This window comes from Oryza sativa, chromosome 5 (assembly GCF_034140825.1).
Source record: "Oryza sativa Japonica Group chromosome 5, ASM3414082v1".
NCBI classification, from domain to species: Eukaryota; Viridiplantae; Streptophyta; class Magnoliopsida; order Poales; family Poaceae; genus Oryza; species Oryza sativa.
In genome coordinates this window covers 26,286,669-26,303,712 of record NC_089039.1, presented here as the reverse complement: position 1 = coordinate 26,303,712, position 17,044 = coordinate 26,286,669, and the positions used below count along the sequence as shown (strand labels likewise).

The 17,044-nt window shown below is 49.0% G+C and overlaps 4 protein-coding genes and 1 non-coding gene across 5 annotated transcripts; 2 read left to right on the top strand and 3 right to left on the bottom strand.

Annotated features, from left to right (window-relative positions):
• Positions 1-2,153: 2,153 nt before the first annotated feature.
• Positions 2,154-2,225, bottom strand: TRNAD-GUC (transfer RNA aspartic acid (anticodon GUC)). Its single transcript has one exon. It is a non-coding gene; the product is annotated as a tRNA-Asp (tRNA).
• A 1,260-nt stretch (positions 2,226-3,485) lies between these two features.
• Positions 3,486-5,644, top strand: LOC4339382 (reticulon-like protein B1). The gene is made up of 5 exons (XM_015781953.3): positions 3,486-3,745; positions 4,166-4,346; positions 4,803-4,944; positions 5,046-5,115; positions 5,192-5,644. Exons 1-5 carry the CDS (start codon positions 3,550-3,552, stop codon positions 5,356-5,358), a joined length of 756 nt encoding a protein of 251 aa, XP_015637439.1. The 5' UTR covers positions 3,486-3,549; the 3' UTR covers positions 5,359-5,644.
• Positions 5,645-6,006: 362 nt separating this feature from the next.
• On the bottom strand, positions 6,007-8,408 carry LOC9266102 (F-box protein At5g52880). Its single transcript, XM_015781952.3, has 6 exons — positions 8,031-8,408; positions 7,261-7,412; positions 6,892-6,979; positions 6,612-6,814; positions 6,382-6,533; positions 6,007-6,193 (listed from the first exon to the last, which is right to left on the bottom strand). The coding sequence occupies exons 1-6, from the start codon at positions 8,246-8,248 to the stop codon at positions 6,080-6,082; spliced, it is 927 nt and encodes a 308-aa protein (XP_015637438.1). The 5' UTR covers positions 8,249-8,408; the 3' UTR covers positions 6,007-6,079.
• Positions 8,409-8,794: 386 nt separating this feature from the next.
• LOC4339380 (photosystem I assembly factor PSA3, chloroplastic) lies at positions 8,795-10,166 on the bottom strand. Its single transcript, XM_015782335.3, has 3 exons — positions 9,836-10,166; positions 9,546-9,710; positions 8,795-9,429 (listed from the first exon to the last, which is right to left on the bottom strand). Exons 1-3 carry the CDS (start codon positions 10,163-10,165, stop codon positions 9,109-9,111), a joined length of 816 nt encoding a protein of 271 aa, XP_015637821.1. The 5' UTR covers position 10,166; the 3' UTR covers positions 8,795-9,108.
• A 3,265-nt stretch (positions 10,167-13,431) lies between these two features.
• Positions 13,432-14,691, top strand: LOC4339379 (zinc finger CCCH domain-containing protein 37-like). The gene has a single exon (NM_001420750.1). It carries the CDS (start codon positions 13,520-13,522, stop codon positions 14,285-14,287), a length of 768 nt encoding a protein of 255 aa, NP_001407679.1. The 5' UTR covers positions 13,432-13,519; the 3' UTR covers positions 14,288-14,691.
• Positions 14,692-17,044: the final 2,353 nt, after the last annotated feature.

The following is a 17,044-nucleotide window of genomic DNA, read 5'->3' as shown; positions in this document are numbered from 1 at the left end:
AAGGCAGTCCGGCGAGGCGCTCGACGAGGTCGGGACGAGAGCTTGGGAGGTTGTGGTGGTGCAGGAGGACGCGAGAGCTCAGGGAAGAAGGAGTAGTGGGTGTTGTCGGCGGTATGGGAGCCGAAGAGGACGACAATCTTCACGGTAGCAGAGCATGTCGTGGAGAGAGGAGAAGGGTGCAAGGAGGTCAACCTTCTAGGCATTGGACTGGAGATCATTGTTGGGGGGGGGGGGTGATGTCACAAGTGAACCCTCCTAGGGCTGGCGACGGAGCCTCGTCTCATGAGGGCCAACGTTTCAGCGCAGGGGACGATAGCGGGGTAGGTAGCCTTGACAATGCCATGAGCCCCCAGCATGTGTCGGCCAACACCCCTCTCCTCGCCAACCCTCATGTCGACTCGCTAGGTAGTGGTGGGTAGGACCTAACGGCTAGCGAGATCGCTCTCCGCCTAGAGATCTGAGGACGATTGGCCCACCGCAGGTCCTTGATCTACTTGCACACCAAGAGCAGCAATGGACACGTTGCAATCATCCACCATGGCGAAGCCAAGAACAGCAGCACAACCTTGTTGAAGAACCCGTGCTTTGCGTGGGCGGTCACCATGGCCACGTAGGAAACGATGTCCTAGTCGACTGGGAACTTGTCGAGGAGTGCCCATGGAGGCGAGCTCATCGCGCGTGAGGTAGAGCTCGATGAGCCCGTTGCAAGCAGCGCGACAGTGGTCAAGATCGAGCTTGGCGCATTGACATGGATGGCTGGCGCACCCTCACCATGCTCCCCTCTTCCCTTGCACGCGCCGAGAGCCTCCCATCTACTGACTCAGCGAGTCAACCTGCCACGTCAGCGAAAAACGTTTCCTAACATCAAAGAAGTCGATTTGCACCGGTTTTTGAAAATGTGGGAGGTAGGGTTCGACTTACCGTCGGTAACCGCGCGGTTACCACTGTTACCGGCCTTATCGCGGGGGTACGGTAATAGAAAAACCGCGGTAACCTTCTTAAATTCAAATAAATTTAAAAAATAATTTGAATTTTTGATAAATTTTGCACGGTTTCGTACGGTTACCGCGCGGTAACCGTGCTTACCGCCGGGGCGCGGTAACCCTAGCCCCGGCAGTTTGGGAAACCCTAGTAGGAGGCGTTATACCTAGTTTTACGGTTGAGGGATGCGATTCAATCGGGAGAAGAGATGAGGGAGGGAAACAGACTTTGTTAGCTGGGTCGGGATCGAGTAGTTAGTTCCTAGTAGGCTATGTACGAAGGTCACATGATCGATTGGGCCTTTTTAGAGCTTAGAAACCTGGAAATGTCGTAATATCGTGCAAAACGTCCGTTTGATCTCCCCCACTCCAACTTTCATCGTTTATCCATACAATCGAATGCGGAGGTTTATTCATTTAACAACCGGTTCGTTTTCCCTCTCTTGGGGTAGTTTGGACAGGGGACAACGATTTCATTTGATGTGGCATCTAGATGATACTCGTAGTATAGGATGTGCTAGATTTTCTTTTTGAAACGGAGGGAGTACATAGTATTTCTATTAGAAAAAAAAAACAGTGGAACCTACATGGCCGGGACTCTATTTCTTCCTCCCCTTCCTCAATATCTCTCCTGCCACTAGTGGATCATGTGGGGCCATATTTTTTGTTTTTATTTGATTTTTTTTTCAATCGGACTGCCATTGACATGTGTGTCACATTAGTGTTTTTTTTTTCTTTATAGTGTCACATAAACACCACGTAGCCGTATAGGATAAAGATAAGGTCAATGTATCATATAACTGACACGTAGGATGAAACGGCTTTCAAATTAACGATAGTGGTAAATTGGTCTAGTCTTAAGAAATGGAAATCAGGCGACACATGGGATGAAACCGCTTTTCAAATTGACGAGAGTTAAATACTTAAATTGGTCCAGTCTTAACAGTTGTGGGAGATTTCATATTTGATTTGCGGTTAAGAAATGGAAACCAGATTTGGGCTATTGTAAAGGGAAGCAAAATAAGATTTTTCCTAATATATATCTCGGCCTCCTCCACTAGTTGACTGCATGAGGATATACCATGGCTTTTAGAGAGGGATCGCATTCCAATCCACGCGTTGATGAGAAGATCAATATAGCATAGCACATGATAATTGGGGAAAAAAAAAATTCCCCGTTGCCGGGGATCGAACCCGGGTCACCCGCGTGACAGGCGGGAATACTCACCACTACACTACAACGACTTCGATATTCAGTTGTCGATAGGCACATATTTATTTATCGGTATCTTTGCCTCGTTTGTAAATATGACATGATAGACTAGTGATCGGCCATGCCAGCCTGGAGTAATAGCATATGCTATTACGTATTTGCATGTAACACAAAAGGGTTTTAAGTGTTTATCGTCGCAATTAGATGACACAAAAGAGTATAATAAGATCTAGGCCGGCTATATACACCATTATACTTAAAAAAAAGCTAAATCGTACTTTATTTGTTTTACATTATAAGATATTTTGGATAAATGTTAGAGCAAGGTCAATAGTGCAGCCCACTGCTAGCTCCAAATCTTCTATAGCCAATTCATACAATAGTTACTTACTATACTATTAATACTTGGTCCCACCTGTCATACACACATTACGTCATGGAGTCCGTGCTGCAGCTAGTTACAGATCTGTAGCCCGCTGCTTTTCTCTCTCTTCCTTTATCTCTTTAAAATATGTTTATAGCTGGCTTATAGCCTGCTATTGTACCTGCTCTTAGTGAGTTTAGATGAAACATAGAGAGACTAAAACATCTTCCGTATAATGTATAAAACGGAGGGACTACGTAACAGTGTCGCCCACACAACTGATGGTACACTTTGTCCCTTTGCCTTTGCGATGCCTTCCGAAGAGACACTGGGCTACGAGCCTACGAGAGCACTTGAGCCTAACCTGGACTTGGCCCGCAAGAATCAGCCAGCCAGGCCCACACCACAAAATCCTCCTCCTTTTCAAACTCCGCACCTTCGTCTAGAAGCTTCTAACTCGCCCACTAGCTCCCTTCCCCTTGGACTCTTTGGAGTTGTTGGAAGGAACACGCGCGGACGCGCCCACGACCCCTCCCCACGGACGGATGCCGGCGAAAGCGCAGGCACGCCACGCGTCGTCACTCGTCACGGTGCCAGTAACCTCCTCGTGATCTCCACCCCCTTCATTACTTCCCCGTGCTAAACCCCAACAGAGGTCCCACACGATCGCTGACAGGTGGGCCCTCCCTGCGCGTGCAAGCCGATTAGCGCTAATTACCCGTCGTCTCGAGGAGTTATTACCACGCTTAACCGCGCCAATTACTTCGCCGGGTTAACGCAGGACTTAATCACGCGGTTGATCGTGCCCGATCCAACGGCCAGGATCGCCTCACTCCGCGCATAAAACCCAACGCCACGACTACGGAGAAAAGGAGGAAAAAGAAAAGCAAAAAGGCAAAAAGAGTTCGTGCGAAAAAAAAAAGAAAGAAGAGTTCGACTGTTCGAGCGAGGAGGGAGAAGAAGAGGGGGAGAGAGAGAGCCAGCAGCTAGCCATGGCGGAGCACAAGGAGGAGGAGTCGTTGGTGGAGTCGGTGATGGACAAGATCTCCGACAAGCTCCACGGCCGCGGGGGCTCGTCGTCGTCGTCGTCGGACTCCGACGGGGAGAGGACGGCCGACTTGAAGGCCAAGATCTACCGCCTCTTCGGCCGCGAGAAGCCCGTCCACTCCGTCCTCGGCGGCGGCAAGCGTAAGACCCAAAGCTTAAAGCTCTTTTTCGCTTGTAGGCGTCTGTGTTCTTGCGAGCGTGTAGATCCGACCGCATCGGGGTTTTCGCTCCGCTTTTTCTGAGTGGGGCTCGTTTGTTGTACTTTCTCCCGGAACTACGAGCGTGTGGAGAACGTCGCGATCCGTGATTTCTGAAGTCAAATTTATGCTGCGTTTTCGCCACAATGTGAGTAGGTTGTGATCAGATTAGTATTTGTTCGTGTAGATTTCGCATCTAGGTTGGGATTTAAATGCAATAGAATAGTAACTGAGCGGTGATGTTGATGCGCTATATTCCTTTATGCTTAAACCCTGAGATTCTTTGTTTGGTAGTGTAGCTGGGTATCTTATTGTTTATATGGGGATTTGCTCTCCTCTGATGTGCTTATGTTTGTGGTTGCAGCTGCTGATCTCTTTCTATGGAGGAACAAGAAAATCTCCGTTGGGGTACTCGCTGGCGCCACGGCCATCTGGCTGCTGTTTGAAGTCATGGATTATCATCTCCTCACCCTGTTGTGCCACTGTATCATCCTCACCCTGGCCATGCTCTTCCTCTGGTCCAATGCCTCAACTTTCATCAACAAGTGAGCTTCCTGTAACTTCAACTGTTATTCACAACATATCAAACTTAAATTGTCAGTGGCATGTTAACTTGATCTAGCTTTTTATTGGCCTATAGATTAATGTTGTGTAATTGTGATACCTTATCATGTTAACTTCATGTAGTTTTTTATTGGCCTGTAGATGAATGTTGTGTAATTGTGATAACGCTTCTTAGGACATCCTTTTATCGGCATGTTAACTTATAATGTATTAGTAGTTTTTTATTGGCCTGTAGATGGATGTTGTGTAATTGTGATAATGCTCCTTGGGACTTACTTTTATCGCCCTGTTACTTTGTGGATCTGTAGTCGATGGTCACAATGCCTGGAATGTTACACGTTCTAAGCTTGTGGCTGTAATATGTTGAGTTTGTGGAATGCATAAATGGTGAATATGTTTAGTTTGTGGCTGTAATTTCTGTCTTGCAATTTTTTTAGGTCCCCTCCTAACATTCCTGAAGTGAAGATCCCAGAGGACCTGGCTGTTAATGTTGCTCGCTCACTGAGATTTGAGATCAATAGGGGCTTTGCTACCTTGAGGGAGATTGGTCAAGGGCATGACCTGAAGAAATTTCTGATTGTATGTCAGATTGGCAACATGATTACCTTTTTTAAGCCTTCATTGTTTAATGGTATCTCTTCGACATGCTCAATTTGCTTATGCTGGTCCTCTTTATTAAGGTTGTCGTGGGTCTCTGGGTTCTCTCTGTTCTTGGGAGCTGCTGCAATTTCCTGACCTTGTTCTACATAGGTAATTATTTTGGTACAACAACTGTACAAGTTACCACATTTAGCACTGTTACCAACTACAGTTTTCTTTCTTGCAGTCTTTATGGTACTGTACACCGTGCCTGTTCTGTATGAGAAGTATGAGGACCAAATCGATGCTTTTGGAGAGAAGGCCATGATCGAACTGAAGAAGTACTATGCTATTTTCGATGAGAAATGCCTCTCTAAGATCCCCAAGGGTCCGTTGAAAAACAAGAAGCATTAGAAATTGTAGGATGAGCCGTAGAAGGTACTATGCTAATTTATCATCCAGCCTGATCACTAATTGTCGGTTTTAAAGGATGGCTACGATTCCATGCCTTTACTGATAGTAAATACCTACATTTTGGTGTGGCTAGTAGTTGCGATGTGCTGAACTTCAATGAATTCGAATTATGCCAGCATGCTCTATCTATATCCTGTTTTCAAACTCATGTTTAACTCAACTTCCGCCCCTGGAAGCTGTTGGTACTAAGTGCTATCAATATGTGACTTATCTTTATGGTATTCCATTTGAAAGGCTTGGGACCTATGGTAAAGTGGTTGTTTGATGTAGGCTAATCCAGAGGTTTGACCGTTGAGTAGGAGTTGTTTTGCTTTGGCCTCCATAATGTCCAAATGCACGATTCTTATGGATGGGTTATGCTACCTGAGTTTTTTTAAGTACTATAGTGAGCATCCATTCTTCAAAAACAATAGTCTTAAGGCTCTATAGGGTGCGTGGTGCGTCATACAGTTATTTGGCTTCCATTTTGTACGGTGGGTATACCTTATAATGATAGAGCTTTTCTATTAGCTTATACTTCTAAGTTTTAACTCGGTGTGCCGTTTCATTCAGTCGCTACCAACGATGCACATACCACACTCAGAAAACTACCAGAAATTAAAGAGTTATAACAAGTTCACAATCCACATCTCAAGTCGATGTATACATTGTTTTCCTTTTACTATGACAACGACCAAAAGCGTGCCTGGGGATAATTTTCAGAATCGCTATCTGTATCATCACTTTCTGTCGATGAAGCTGCTAGATCAGCGATGTCCAATATGTAGTCAGCAACCTTGTTCAGGAAAGTATAAAACAATGCTGTCAGCACATTGTAGTGAAGAAGGGAAAAAACATTAAATTTTAACATTTAAAAATTGTTGCTGCAATGAAATGAGCAGTGAATTTTAGACTTCATTATCTATCTGTTGGGTTCAAAACTATCATAAAACACTACTATTAACAATAAATAAAAGTACTTACTGTATGAGGTAATAGAGGTCCTAGTTTTACTCCATCTTTTCCATTATTAAGGCAATAGTGTGGAGTAGCACACGTCAAGTCGCACAACCAAATGACAGATCGGCAATATCCACATAATGCTCTATTTGATGCGGAACTCCATGTTTCTTGTTCTGTAATGAATGATATTTTAGCCTTTGGGAATAAGTTAATGTAGTTTATCAAATTTATCTACAATAGAATAGCCTTACCTGCATACTTTTTGTGGAAAGCCTCTTTCCAGTTAAAACCAGGATCCGGAGATACTTGATAAATGCTATTCTGTACATGATAATCAGTGTTCTGTACATTACCAGCTGTAGGTGTGCTATTGCAGTTTATATGGCAGATGCCGAAGAAAAGGGAGTAATTCATTTCCCACAGGTGGTTGTCATTTGCAGCAGAATTCCAAGGCCTTCTAAGAAAGATAGATAGTTGTCAACAATAAAGTAATGCTTAATGAATTACACGGACAAGAGAAAAAAGAAATACCAGCAGACAAGACCAGCAGCTACCAAGGAGCGCATGTCAAGAAAACTGAAAATATGAACAAGCACATCGTATGGTATATGTGGTACACCTGCAAAATGGGCACAAAACAACGCATCACGATGACTGCCATTAGTTAGTAAATATTTGTACATTTGTTCTTTTAAATCTTGACAGGACACTGCAGCTTCAGTAGGTAAATTAGTTTAAAAACTGCCGAAATCTATCCTAGCAATTGAAAAATGATGAAGGTTGAAAGCACAGACAACATTTACCAGTTTCTAAATCGTTGTTTACCATCCTAACAGATCAGTAAGCATGATAGTGTAAATGCACATCATACAACACACTTGACAGGAGCCTGTCACATACCTGGATCTTGTTGAACCCTAGCACGCCGCTTATGTGCAACAACAGAACGCTTGAACTCTGAAACAGCCTGTGCCTTCTTTTGCTTTGGTAGGGAACCGTCTACAGCTTGGAGAAGACCATTAGCTGCGCTTAACGCATATCCTGTCTGTACACTACCGGGTAAAATGAGTTAATACAAGCTCCTGTGTGCCAACTGCCAATATAATAGAACAATGACATTAAGCCAGAAACATAGCATGCTAAGTGAGCATTTGCGTGCCATTCGTCTTTAGTTCTATGCCTTCTATAATAGAACACATAATCACAAGTCCTAACCAGACATCATGAATTTATGAGCGACAAGCACGACACATTTCCAAAAAAAATCTAACAATGCATGACCTAAAAGTACACAATTTTCCAACAAATTCGAACTATGCACGAGTCATGACCTTAAAATTCAACAGGTCAGTGGGATAGTGAGGTGGACGCGGCTGTTATAGACATAGCCATCGACAGACACATTATCTGGAGAAATTGCGCATAAGCGTGTATGCTCAAAATCACAATTTGTAAGGGATCGGTGCTTTAATTGATCGAGCTTGGTGCCTACCCGCTCAAACAAAGTTTCATAATTGGACAGATCAACATAAGAAAGCAATGCCTCTTCACGAGTTGCTAGAGGGCTAGAGCTGGTTCCACTAGACAGAAACAGTGCAAAATCACTGGAAATTCGTCAGAATTGTGCACATCTGGGGAGCGGCACGAGCTTGGAAGAGAAAGGGGCTTACTCAGGGAGGAGCCGGAACGCGAGCAGCACGTCGCCGGCGACGAGAGCCTGGGCGGCCTTGGGGAGGTCGCCGTACCCGATTCGGAGGAGCGCGGCGATCTCGCCGCACGCCGTCGGGTAGTCCCACGGCCGCGACAGCGCGGCCGATATCCCCATCTCCCTGTACCTCTCCGCCGCACCCGTCTCCCTCCGCCGCGGCTGCCGCCGCCTCACCGGCATCGCTGCGACCTCGGAGGGGCCGTTCCCTCGTGGATCCGCCCGGACACCGCGAGCCGCCGCGCCGCCTCGTCGTTCCGACGGCGAGATGTTCCGGGCGGCCTGGACGCCGCCACCGACGCGGCCCTTGTGGTGGTTTGGGCTACGCGCGTGACCGGAGTACACGTGTCAGGCTTCCATGGATGGGTGTGATGTAATGGGCTTCCGGAATTCGCTGACCGTGATGTTTGGCCCGTTAGGCGGCCCAGGATGACCCAGTTTAGAACAAAATGTTGCTCGACTTACTAATCTTTGTACGTGTTTTAGTGTAAACTTTGACTGATATAAATTCATGTTTAATTACATAGCATAAAAGTGATAATGTTAAATGCATAACAAAAAGTACTTCATTATACGTTTAGAGAGTCATTTTGAAAAATATTTGGCTTAAATTACAGTAAGTACAGACGATAATATAGATTTGATGATAGTAGAAAGTAATGCACCTGTTGGTTTTGCCATCTTAAACGATGCCACGTCTGTTACATTTTTATTCTTAGTAAACACATGTAGCATTAAAAAGTACTGTAGCAGTAGACATTTTCTGAGCATGTCACAACGTACAACTTCATCTTACAAGGTTCTGAGCTCACTCACATTGCAATTCTAATGAACCGAGACCATTGTTTGGCCTGCGTCAACTGTGTCGCAAACTTGCAATCTATGCTGATTTCTATTTCCCTACGATAGCTGACCTTCCTAGCACATCTTAGGAGAAAACTCGGTCTATGACAAACACGGCCAAGTAAGCCATGCAATTTCTGTTTCTTGGCCTAAAAACGACGTCTATCTGACAAAATTTCCCAATGTGTTCTGCACAATGCTCATGCCGAATCCAACTTGTTCTGCTTGAGAAATTCCAGGTCCTTGAGTTGCCGCTGCGCTGCTTCCTTGGACACGGTCTTGACGCCGGGGCCCTTCCTCTCGCCGGCAGCCACCTGCTTCGCCATGGAGGTCACTATCCTCTCGACCGCCTGCCTCCCGACGGAGGGGAAGACGGCGTTCAGCATTTTGCACAGCAGCTTCACGTCCACGTCTTCCACCATGTCCTGCCCGAAGCAGCACACGTAGATGGCCTCCAGGGCCTTCTCCGCCCGCGCTTCCATTGGTATCTGTGGCGCCGGAGCCTTCAGCTTTGCTCTTTTCTGCAATAAAATTCATCTTCTCTTAGGGACCAATTTATAGGACATATAGTATGCATTCAAATTTGCAGTGCAGGGACATGTTCTTCCAGAAAAGTTGCTGAATTAAGCATGGCTACCTCCTTTGCCGTCTTCATCATGTCGAGGAACGTCTCCTCCTCGAACTCGATGTCGTTGGAGAGGCGGAGCCGCGCGACGCCTTCCAAGATCTCCTCCGTTTTCAGCAGCCCGCCACCAACGGCGGCCAGCCAGCAGCACAGCAGAACGTAGAAGGGATCTCCTGCCTGTCAAACAACGGAACATATGCTCACCAAATCAATTAAAAGAACATTTTTGGCATTTCTGCTTGGTTTTGCATCATTTTTGGCATTGAGAAGAAGAAATCGACGGCGAGAGGAGCGACGGGTACCTTGCCGCGGCGTTCGTTGAAATCGTAGAAGGCCTGGGAGTCCATGACGGTGCACTTCTTGCTGACGCGGCGGCGGAACTCGGCGAAGTCGATCATGTCGCCGCCGACGCCACCCTCGTCGCTCAGGATGCGCGCCACGAGGCCCACCACGGGGAGAGCCCCGATGAGGCGGCCCGCGATGGAGGACGGCGAGTTGGGGTTCGGCTCCATGTACGCCACCACCGTTCCATGCCGCCGGCGCCGGTTGGGGGCGGACGGCGATGGCCGGCGGTGGCGCGGCAGGAAGGCCGAGGCGAGCGAGAACCTGTGGGCGACGGGTAACGTCCCCATTGTGTGTGGTGGACGTGGCGCGCGCCTTATCTGCTCATGCGCCTGCTTGACTGAAGCCAGCTTGGACTTTGGGGGTGGCTTGGCTAGTTGGCTTCGCTACTGTGCTACACTGCGCTACACTTGTGGTAGTTGGTTCGGTACTCCTAATTTGCACGCAAAACAGTCACAATCATTGAATTTTATTGAGTAATTTCACAAAACTACATGTATTTTGATCAATATATCATAAAACTACAGATTTAAAAATAGGAAAAAGTATGAATTACCTCCCTAAACTATTGCGACAACACGAATTACCCCCCGAACCACAAAATCGGACATATTACACCTCAAACTATTGATACCGGATAAATTACCCCTTGACTCAATCCTGAGCGGTTTTTCTTCTACACGTTGCACCGACGTGAAAATACAATCAGCAAAAAGAAATAAAAGAAAATATAGGACCCACCTGTTAGTACCCCTCTTCCCCCTCCCCTCTCTTCTCTCTCGGGCGTGCGTGAACGGGCAGCGGGCAGGGTCGCGGCGCAGGAGGCGAGGTGGCGGCGAGGTTCTCTCTCCACCTCGTTCCCTCTCTCTTTCTCTGTGGTGCCGTCGGGAGAGCCGAGCAAGGAGGAGGCGGCGGATCCTAACAGGCGGTGGAGGAGGCGAGGCGAGGTGGCGGCGAGGTTGGCTCTGCAAGCGTAGTGGAGGAGGTGAGGCGAGCGTGACGGCGGAGAAGTCGAGGCGGTTCTGCTCGCCGCCGTCTCGAGATCCCTCGGCGACCCTCCCACGACTCTCCCTGCCGGCGCCGTGAACGACCACCGCACTCCTCCCCCGACGAGCGTGTGAGCGGCGACGCCTCTCTCGTTTCCGCCTCCATGCTGGGCGCGCTCGTGCTCCTCCTATATGGCGAGCGTGTGCGCGGATCGCCCGCCGTTGCGAGCTCGCCGTGGAGGCGGCGAGATCGACGACGAGCTCCACTACTTGCCTTGATGCGCCAGAGATGGAGAGGGGGGAGGGGCAAAGAGGAGGGGGGAGAAGAAGAGGATTGGCTGATAGTGGGCCCCACCATATTTATTTGTTATGGCTGACAAGTGGGTCCCATATATTTTTCTTTTGTTTTGGCTGATCAGACTGCCACGTGTGCATCCACGTAGGACCGAAACCACCCTGGATCGATCTAGGAGGGTAATTCGTCCGGTTTGTAAAGTTCAGGATAAAAAAATTAGTATTGAAGTTTAGGGTTAAAAATCGGACGACTGCTATTGTTGAGAGGGGTAATTCGTACTTTTTTTTCTTGAAAATATGTATCACAAAACTATAGATTTTAGATATTATATTAGAAAACTACAGAATTAAAATCAGTTTTATTACAAAACTATAACTTTTGAAACTTTAATATGTTATGGATATAAACTCTAAAATATATAGTTCTTTTATAATTTAATCATTAAATCTGTAGTTTTGTGATACGATACTTTAATTTGTAATTCTAAGATAAATTTGACACTAAATTTGTAGGTCTGTGATACACATATTTAAATATGTATTTTTTATAATAGTTTAATCAAAATATATGTAGTTTTATTATATTTGTTTTCACCTAGTACTCCTACCAGTACGCGATGAACGATTACACCCAGATCTGAGCAGTTCCAAATTGGCCCCTTGAACAGGCTTGCACGTTTTGAGCAGTTGAGCTTTAGGGGACACCGGAACATCACAGTTTGCTGCAGGATGGTTAGATATTTTCAGGGTAAGGACCATTTTGAGCACAGGTAATCGTTATTCTTAATCATTTCATTGTTGGTCATACACTCATAATGGTGTACTCTGGTCCATTTCACATCAAGTGGCTGGGCATTGGCAATCTGGTACATCCATTCTTCCCTTGGGCACTGGTAGAAAGAATCAACCTGCAACATTCAGATCCTTTGTCTGAATGAATGATCTAACTCACTCGTAGGAGTACTAGTTACGACGGGGTAAGTGGCTAGACACGGTGAAACGGCAAAATCGACAAAGGGCCGGGAAGATTATGAACAATATCCTTCGTCAGATGTGAAACAGCACACACAACAGATGAGCCTACAACTGACGCGATAAAAGAGGGATTAATCATAACCCAGCCCAGCAAAAAACCGCGGGACCTTGAGCGGTTGAGGCAGACGAGATCATCCATACCACGCGTGCCGTGCGCTGCGTCCATTCCCGCTGCTCGGCACGGCACGTCACGGCACATCGCTCGCTTATCCGCTCCTCCCGCGCGGCGCGCGGCTCCGCCCGCCTCCCGCTGTTCCCGTGTGCCCAACCACCTGTGGCGCCCGTACGTGGGCGAGTACACCACGCTTCACGCATCAGCTATGTCGGAACAGGCCGCGCGGCCCCCGCGCCATGGATAAGGCAGACGCCCCCACCCAAGCTCACCGGCCCGCGCGGCGCTGCAGCGCGCCAGGTCGTCCGTCTTTATCCGTCCCTTGCCTCGGCAACTTGGTGCGTTTCCCGTCGTTGGCGTCAAGGTAGCCGCAGGTGCGGTAGATATCCGACCAGCGAAGCGCTCCAATCGCCGAACAATCCGGCGGTAACGTTAAATCGTAGTAAGAGGAAGCTCTCACGGAGGAAGTGGTCCTGTCGACCGGGTCACCGGGAGCTCACAGACTCAGCTGATGTAATCGTGGCAGCCGCTTTTTATCACCGTGTTGCAGTACAATACAGTAGTATATACATGGGTGTTTGGGAGAGAGGGGCTAAACTTTAGGTCCCACATACAGGCTCGCCGTGGCATAAACAAAGAGGGAAACGCCCAGGTGTCTCGCCACCAGGCGCGACTCGACACAAGCAGTGATGCAAGCTGCCCCCTGCTTTTCCCCCATCCTCTGCTAGCTGTACTGTGCCGACTTGCCTCATTAGGGAAAGTGAAACAAACCACCTCTGATTAGCCCCAAAGCAACGGAGGCACGAAGGTTTGACTACTACTTTTCAGTATGACTGTATGAGCGAGCCTCCGCCCGCCACCGATAAAACTTCCGTACAAAACCACCCGAGACGCGACGTGGCGGCGGGCATGCAGCACCCGCATCCACGACCCTCCACGTACTGGCCCCGCGCGCCCACGTACCCCCTCGCCTCGCGCCAAAACCACCCACGCTAACCCGATAGCTCGGCAACCAACAAAGGGATGCTACGCAATACCGCCTTGCCTTCCTCCTCTCCCCGCCGAAACCCAACGGCGCTTCTCGCCAAGCCGCGCTTGCTATAAAGGCCACTCGCCACCCACCACACCGGGTGTCACCTCAAAGTACAGTTTCCTCTTTTTTTTTTCTTCGGTGGTGTTGGGAGTGGACAAGGTAGTGTGAGTGAGTAGTGAGCACCATGGCGAGCCGAGAGCACCTCCTGCTCGACCCGGCGGCGCTGGCCGTCTCTTGGGCTGACCCCGCTGCGGTGGAGATCCCGCCCGAGCTCCTCGCCGCGCTGGGTGAGTACCTGTCCGCCAGGCGTAGCGACGGGGAGGCCGAGGCCGACGCCGAGGCGGAGGCTGATGATGAGTTCATGATGTACGAGTTCAAGGTGCGGCGGTGCGCGCGGGCGCGGAGCCACGACTGGACGGCGTGCCCGTACGCGCACCCTGGCGAGGCCGCGAGGCGGCGTGACCCGAGGCGCGTGGCGTACACGGGCGAGCCGTGCCCGGACTTCCGCCGCCGGCCGGGCGCCGCGTGCCCGAGGGGCAGCACGTGCCCGTTCGCGCACGGCACGTTCGAGCTCTGGCTCCACCCGTCGCGCTACCGCACGCGGCCGTGCCGCGCGGGCGTCGCGTGCCGCCGCCGCGTCTGCTTCTTCGCGCACACCGCCGGCGAGCTCCGCGCCGGGTCCAAGGAAGACTCGCCGCTGTCGCTCTCCCCCAAGTCGACCCTGGCCTCCCTCTGGGAGTCGCCGCCGGTGTCGCCGGTGGAGGGGCGGAGGTGGGTGGACGGCATCGATGAATGCGACGCGGACGCGGAGATGGAAGAGTTGATGTTCGCAATGCGGGAGCTCGGCCTCCGGAAGGTGAGGCCGTCGGCATCGTCCGTAACGCCGGTGCTACCGCCGGTGACGGACGAGGACGGGCCGGATTTCGGGTGGGTGTCCGAGCTTGTGATGTAGAAGCACCCGACAAGCTCAAAGACATCATCTCTCTCGGCGGCGACGATTAAGATGCAGAGGCGCCTCGCAGAACAGCTTCATTAATTAAGTTCACTTCAATTCGATGATCATTTCGCAAATTGCATCATTCTTCTGTACATAAACAAATATGGTGCAAGTTAATCTGAACACAGCAATCCGTAACTGTAAGTGTGGCGTGCGTTTGCCTGCCTTTTTTTTTCGAAAATCTTGGGGAGCTAGTAGCACCCTTGCTTTTCGATTATTATTATTATTATCTACCAGTGTAGATATGGAGTGTAATATGCTAATAGCCTCTGCCTGTTTCGTGATATTATCACATTTGATGTACTTAATTATGCTAAATTCGATGCTTTTTTTTATCTATCTTCCTGTGGTTAATCACCAGGTTTCGAGTCATCAGCTGCTTTACTGCATGTCTTGATCGAATTCGATTCGACGGAATACACGATTGGTGCTCGGAGAAGATAGTTCTTCTTGCTTCGGCTTGGCTATCGATAGAGATCTATCAATGTCACCATCGCTGAGTCAGACAAGGTACGAGAAACATTCCCCCTGGCGGTTCCGGTTTTGGAGTAAAAGCGAAGAAATTTGAGATAACCCATATGGTCCCCGGCATAACATAGTACAATGCCATCATAGGCAGGCTTCGCGAAGTTGTCTCGATTCCTATCTCCTGCCAACCAGCTTCCTCCCTACTGAAAAAGAGAACAGGGAGTGCACGGATTCATGTTGCCAGCGTCAATCGTTTTTAATCACTACCTAAAAATATCTTACAAAAATCCACTGTTTAACAGCGTGGCTTCTAAATTCAGATTACACGATTCAGTTGGCGGTTTCAGCTGAATTTCGTTCGGTTTGTGCGTAGTCGTCCGAAAGGACTCATCGACGCGACGCAGGCTGGCCTTTTGCGGCTAAGATCAAGCAAAAGGACCACGGGACGGACGCATGACTAGTCGAAGAGCGCGAGAGCTATCCGATCCGATCAGATCAGATCAGCCTGCGCCGGATAGCCAGCCCAGCCCTGAAAACGAAACGCCGCCGGATTAGGGGAAAAACAACGGGTGCGCCCTTTGGCCCCCTTTGACTCGTACGCCCACGCGCGGCACCACCGGCAACTTGGCGGGCGGGCGCGCGACCGAGGCGGAAGTCCAAGTCGGCAGCCACTTTTTCACCGGATCTCTCGTGGTCTCGCCCACGCGCGACCACGGTTTAGCCACACCAGCTTCGCTTCGGTTGGCTCGCCCCCGGCGCAACGGAGGGGGTGTGTGCGGGTGTGCCGTCGCTTTGCGTGCGGGCACGACGCCGATCCGGTTGCGTTCAGGTGGCGAGTTCCCATTGTTCGGCCACCAAGTTGGGCTGCAACGTGCGTTACCCTTTTCCCGTTTCAACTTCGCTTTGTGCTGTCACGACAAGGCCCTGGTGGTTGGTACAACGGGGGGAGTACTAACTGCTTTGCACTGGATGACATGCGGGGCCTGACCGTCTCTGGAGCTTCTGAAAAGCTGGATTCCTAGCCGGAGGAGCCGCTTTATTATCTGTGGGTGCGATGTTAGAGAGTTCAATCCGCCTCCTTATTGGCTGGCGGAAATATCTTACGGGGGTGCATGCATCCAGGGGAAAAGAGACCGTGGTGGTACCAATACCATCCGACAACGCTTTCGTGATGGCCAACGGTACCATTGTTCAGCCGGGTTGCCGGACTCTTGCTGACACTGACTAGACGTGAGAGACAGTCCAATGGCATGGTTACAGGCCGCCTACAGTTTAGCTCTGTTGCGTAACCAAGGTTTGCGATATGCCAAGACGAGATTAAAACTCCCTGTTTGTGTTTTATGAGATGAGACTAAAATAAAGGACATATGTTATTGTAGATCACGATACAGGCTACTTTCTAAGCTATGAACGTATAGCGCCGTCCGATGGACTGCAAAATTGTTTCATACTCCCTTCGTCCTAAAATATCTTAACCTAAGACGGGATGAGACTTATTCTAGAACTACGTCAGATTCATAGTTCTAGGATGGGATCCCATCCTAGTTTGCTATATTTTGGGACGGAGGGAGTAGTTCTCTTCTGAATGAGAATAATAACATGATTTTTTAATAACTTCTTGGGATGTTATATGTCCAGAAGTGGAGGACGAGGTGCATGTTTGTTTAACGTACAACGTTGATCTATTCAATGACAAAGGTACTATGGTACCGATGAACTGATCAAATCGAAGGAATTAGAAGAAGAGATATACCCCCCTTATCCTGTATGAGTGATAATATACATAAGGTAAATAGAGAACATATTATAGATTCATGTTTAAATCAAATGCCTTAAATTGAAATTAAATGTTCGAACATATGCACTTGCTCTACTTATAGAAAAATAACTTTTCAATTGTCACCTGAAAATTTTCATCCGTCGGTCTCTTTTTACCCGTGAGTGCGTCTTCATCGCATCGATCACTCACGTTTCCTCCCGGCCCATGTCTGTTGCCTCCAATTCTGAGTGACTGAGTCCGCCTCTCTCTCCCTTTTCCCGTGTGGCCGAATCCAGTTCTGGCGTTCCTGCGTGTCGCTGGCTGACCGCCGATCACATAAGAGTCATGCGACCCCGAGAACCACCGCCTCCCCTTGGATCTAGCTGCACCGAGCCCTGGGGCATTAGATCTGGACTAGATCGGCGAGACTACGATGATGGGGGCAACGACGAATGATGACGATGATTTCCACTCCTGATTCGGCT

Bases quoted from the DNA above. Each gene is read 5' to 3' on its own strand.
- LOC4339382 (XM_015781953.3), top strand. From the start codon at position 3,550: ATGGCGGAGCACAAGGAGGAGGAGTCGTTGGTGGAGTCGGTGATGGAC. The intron at 4,347-4,802 runs GTGAGCTTCCTG...CAATTTTTTTAG, and splicing joins GCCTCAACTTTCATCAACAA to GTCCCCTCCTAACATTCCTG. The intron at 5,116-5,191 runs GTAATTATTTTG...TCTTTCTTGCAG, and splicing joins CCTGACCTTGTTCTACATAG to TCTTTATGGTACTGTACACC.
- LOC9266102 (XM_015781952.3), bottom strand. From the start codon at position 8,248: ATGCCGGTGAGGCGGCGGCAGCCGCGGCGGAGGGAGACGGGTGCGGCG. The intron at 7,413-8,030 runs GTAAGCCCCTTT...TTTACCCGGTAG, and splicing joins GCGTTCCGGCTCCTCCCTGA to TGTACAGACAGGATATGCGT. The intron at 6,194-6,381 runs GTAAGTACTTTT...TTCCTGAACAAG, and splicing joins GACCTCTATTACCTCATACA to GTTGCTGACTACATATTGGA.
- LOC4339380 (XM_015782335.3), bottom strand. From the start codon at position 10,165: ATGGGGACGTTACCCGTCGCCCACAGGTTCTCGCTCGCCTCGGCCTTC. The intron at 9,711-9,835 runs GTACCCGTCGCT...GTTGTTTGACAG, and splicing joins TCAACGAACGCCGCGGCAAG to GCAGGAGATCCCTTCTACGT. The intron at 9,430-9,545 runs GTAGCCATGCTT...ATTTTATTGCAG, and splicing joins TGATGAAGACGGCAAAGGAG to AAAAGAGCAAAGCTGAAGGC.
- LOC4339379 (NM_001420750.1), top strand. From the start codon at position 13,520: ATGGCGAGCCGAGAGCACCTCCTGCTCGACCCGGCGGCGCTGGCCGTC.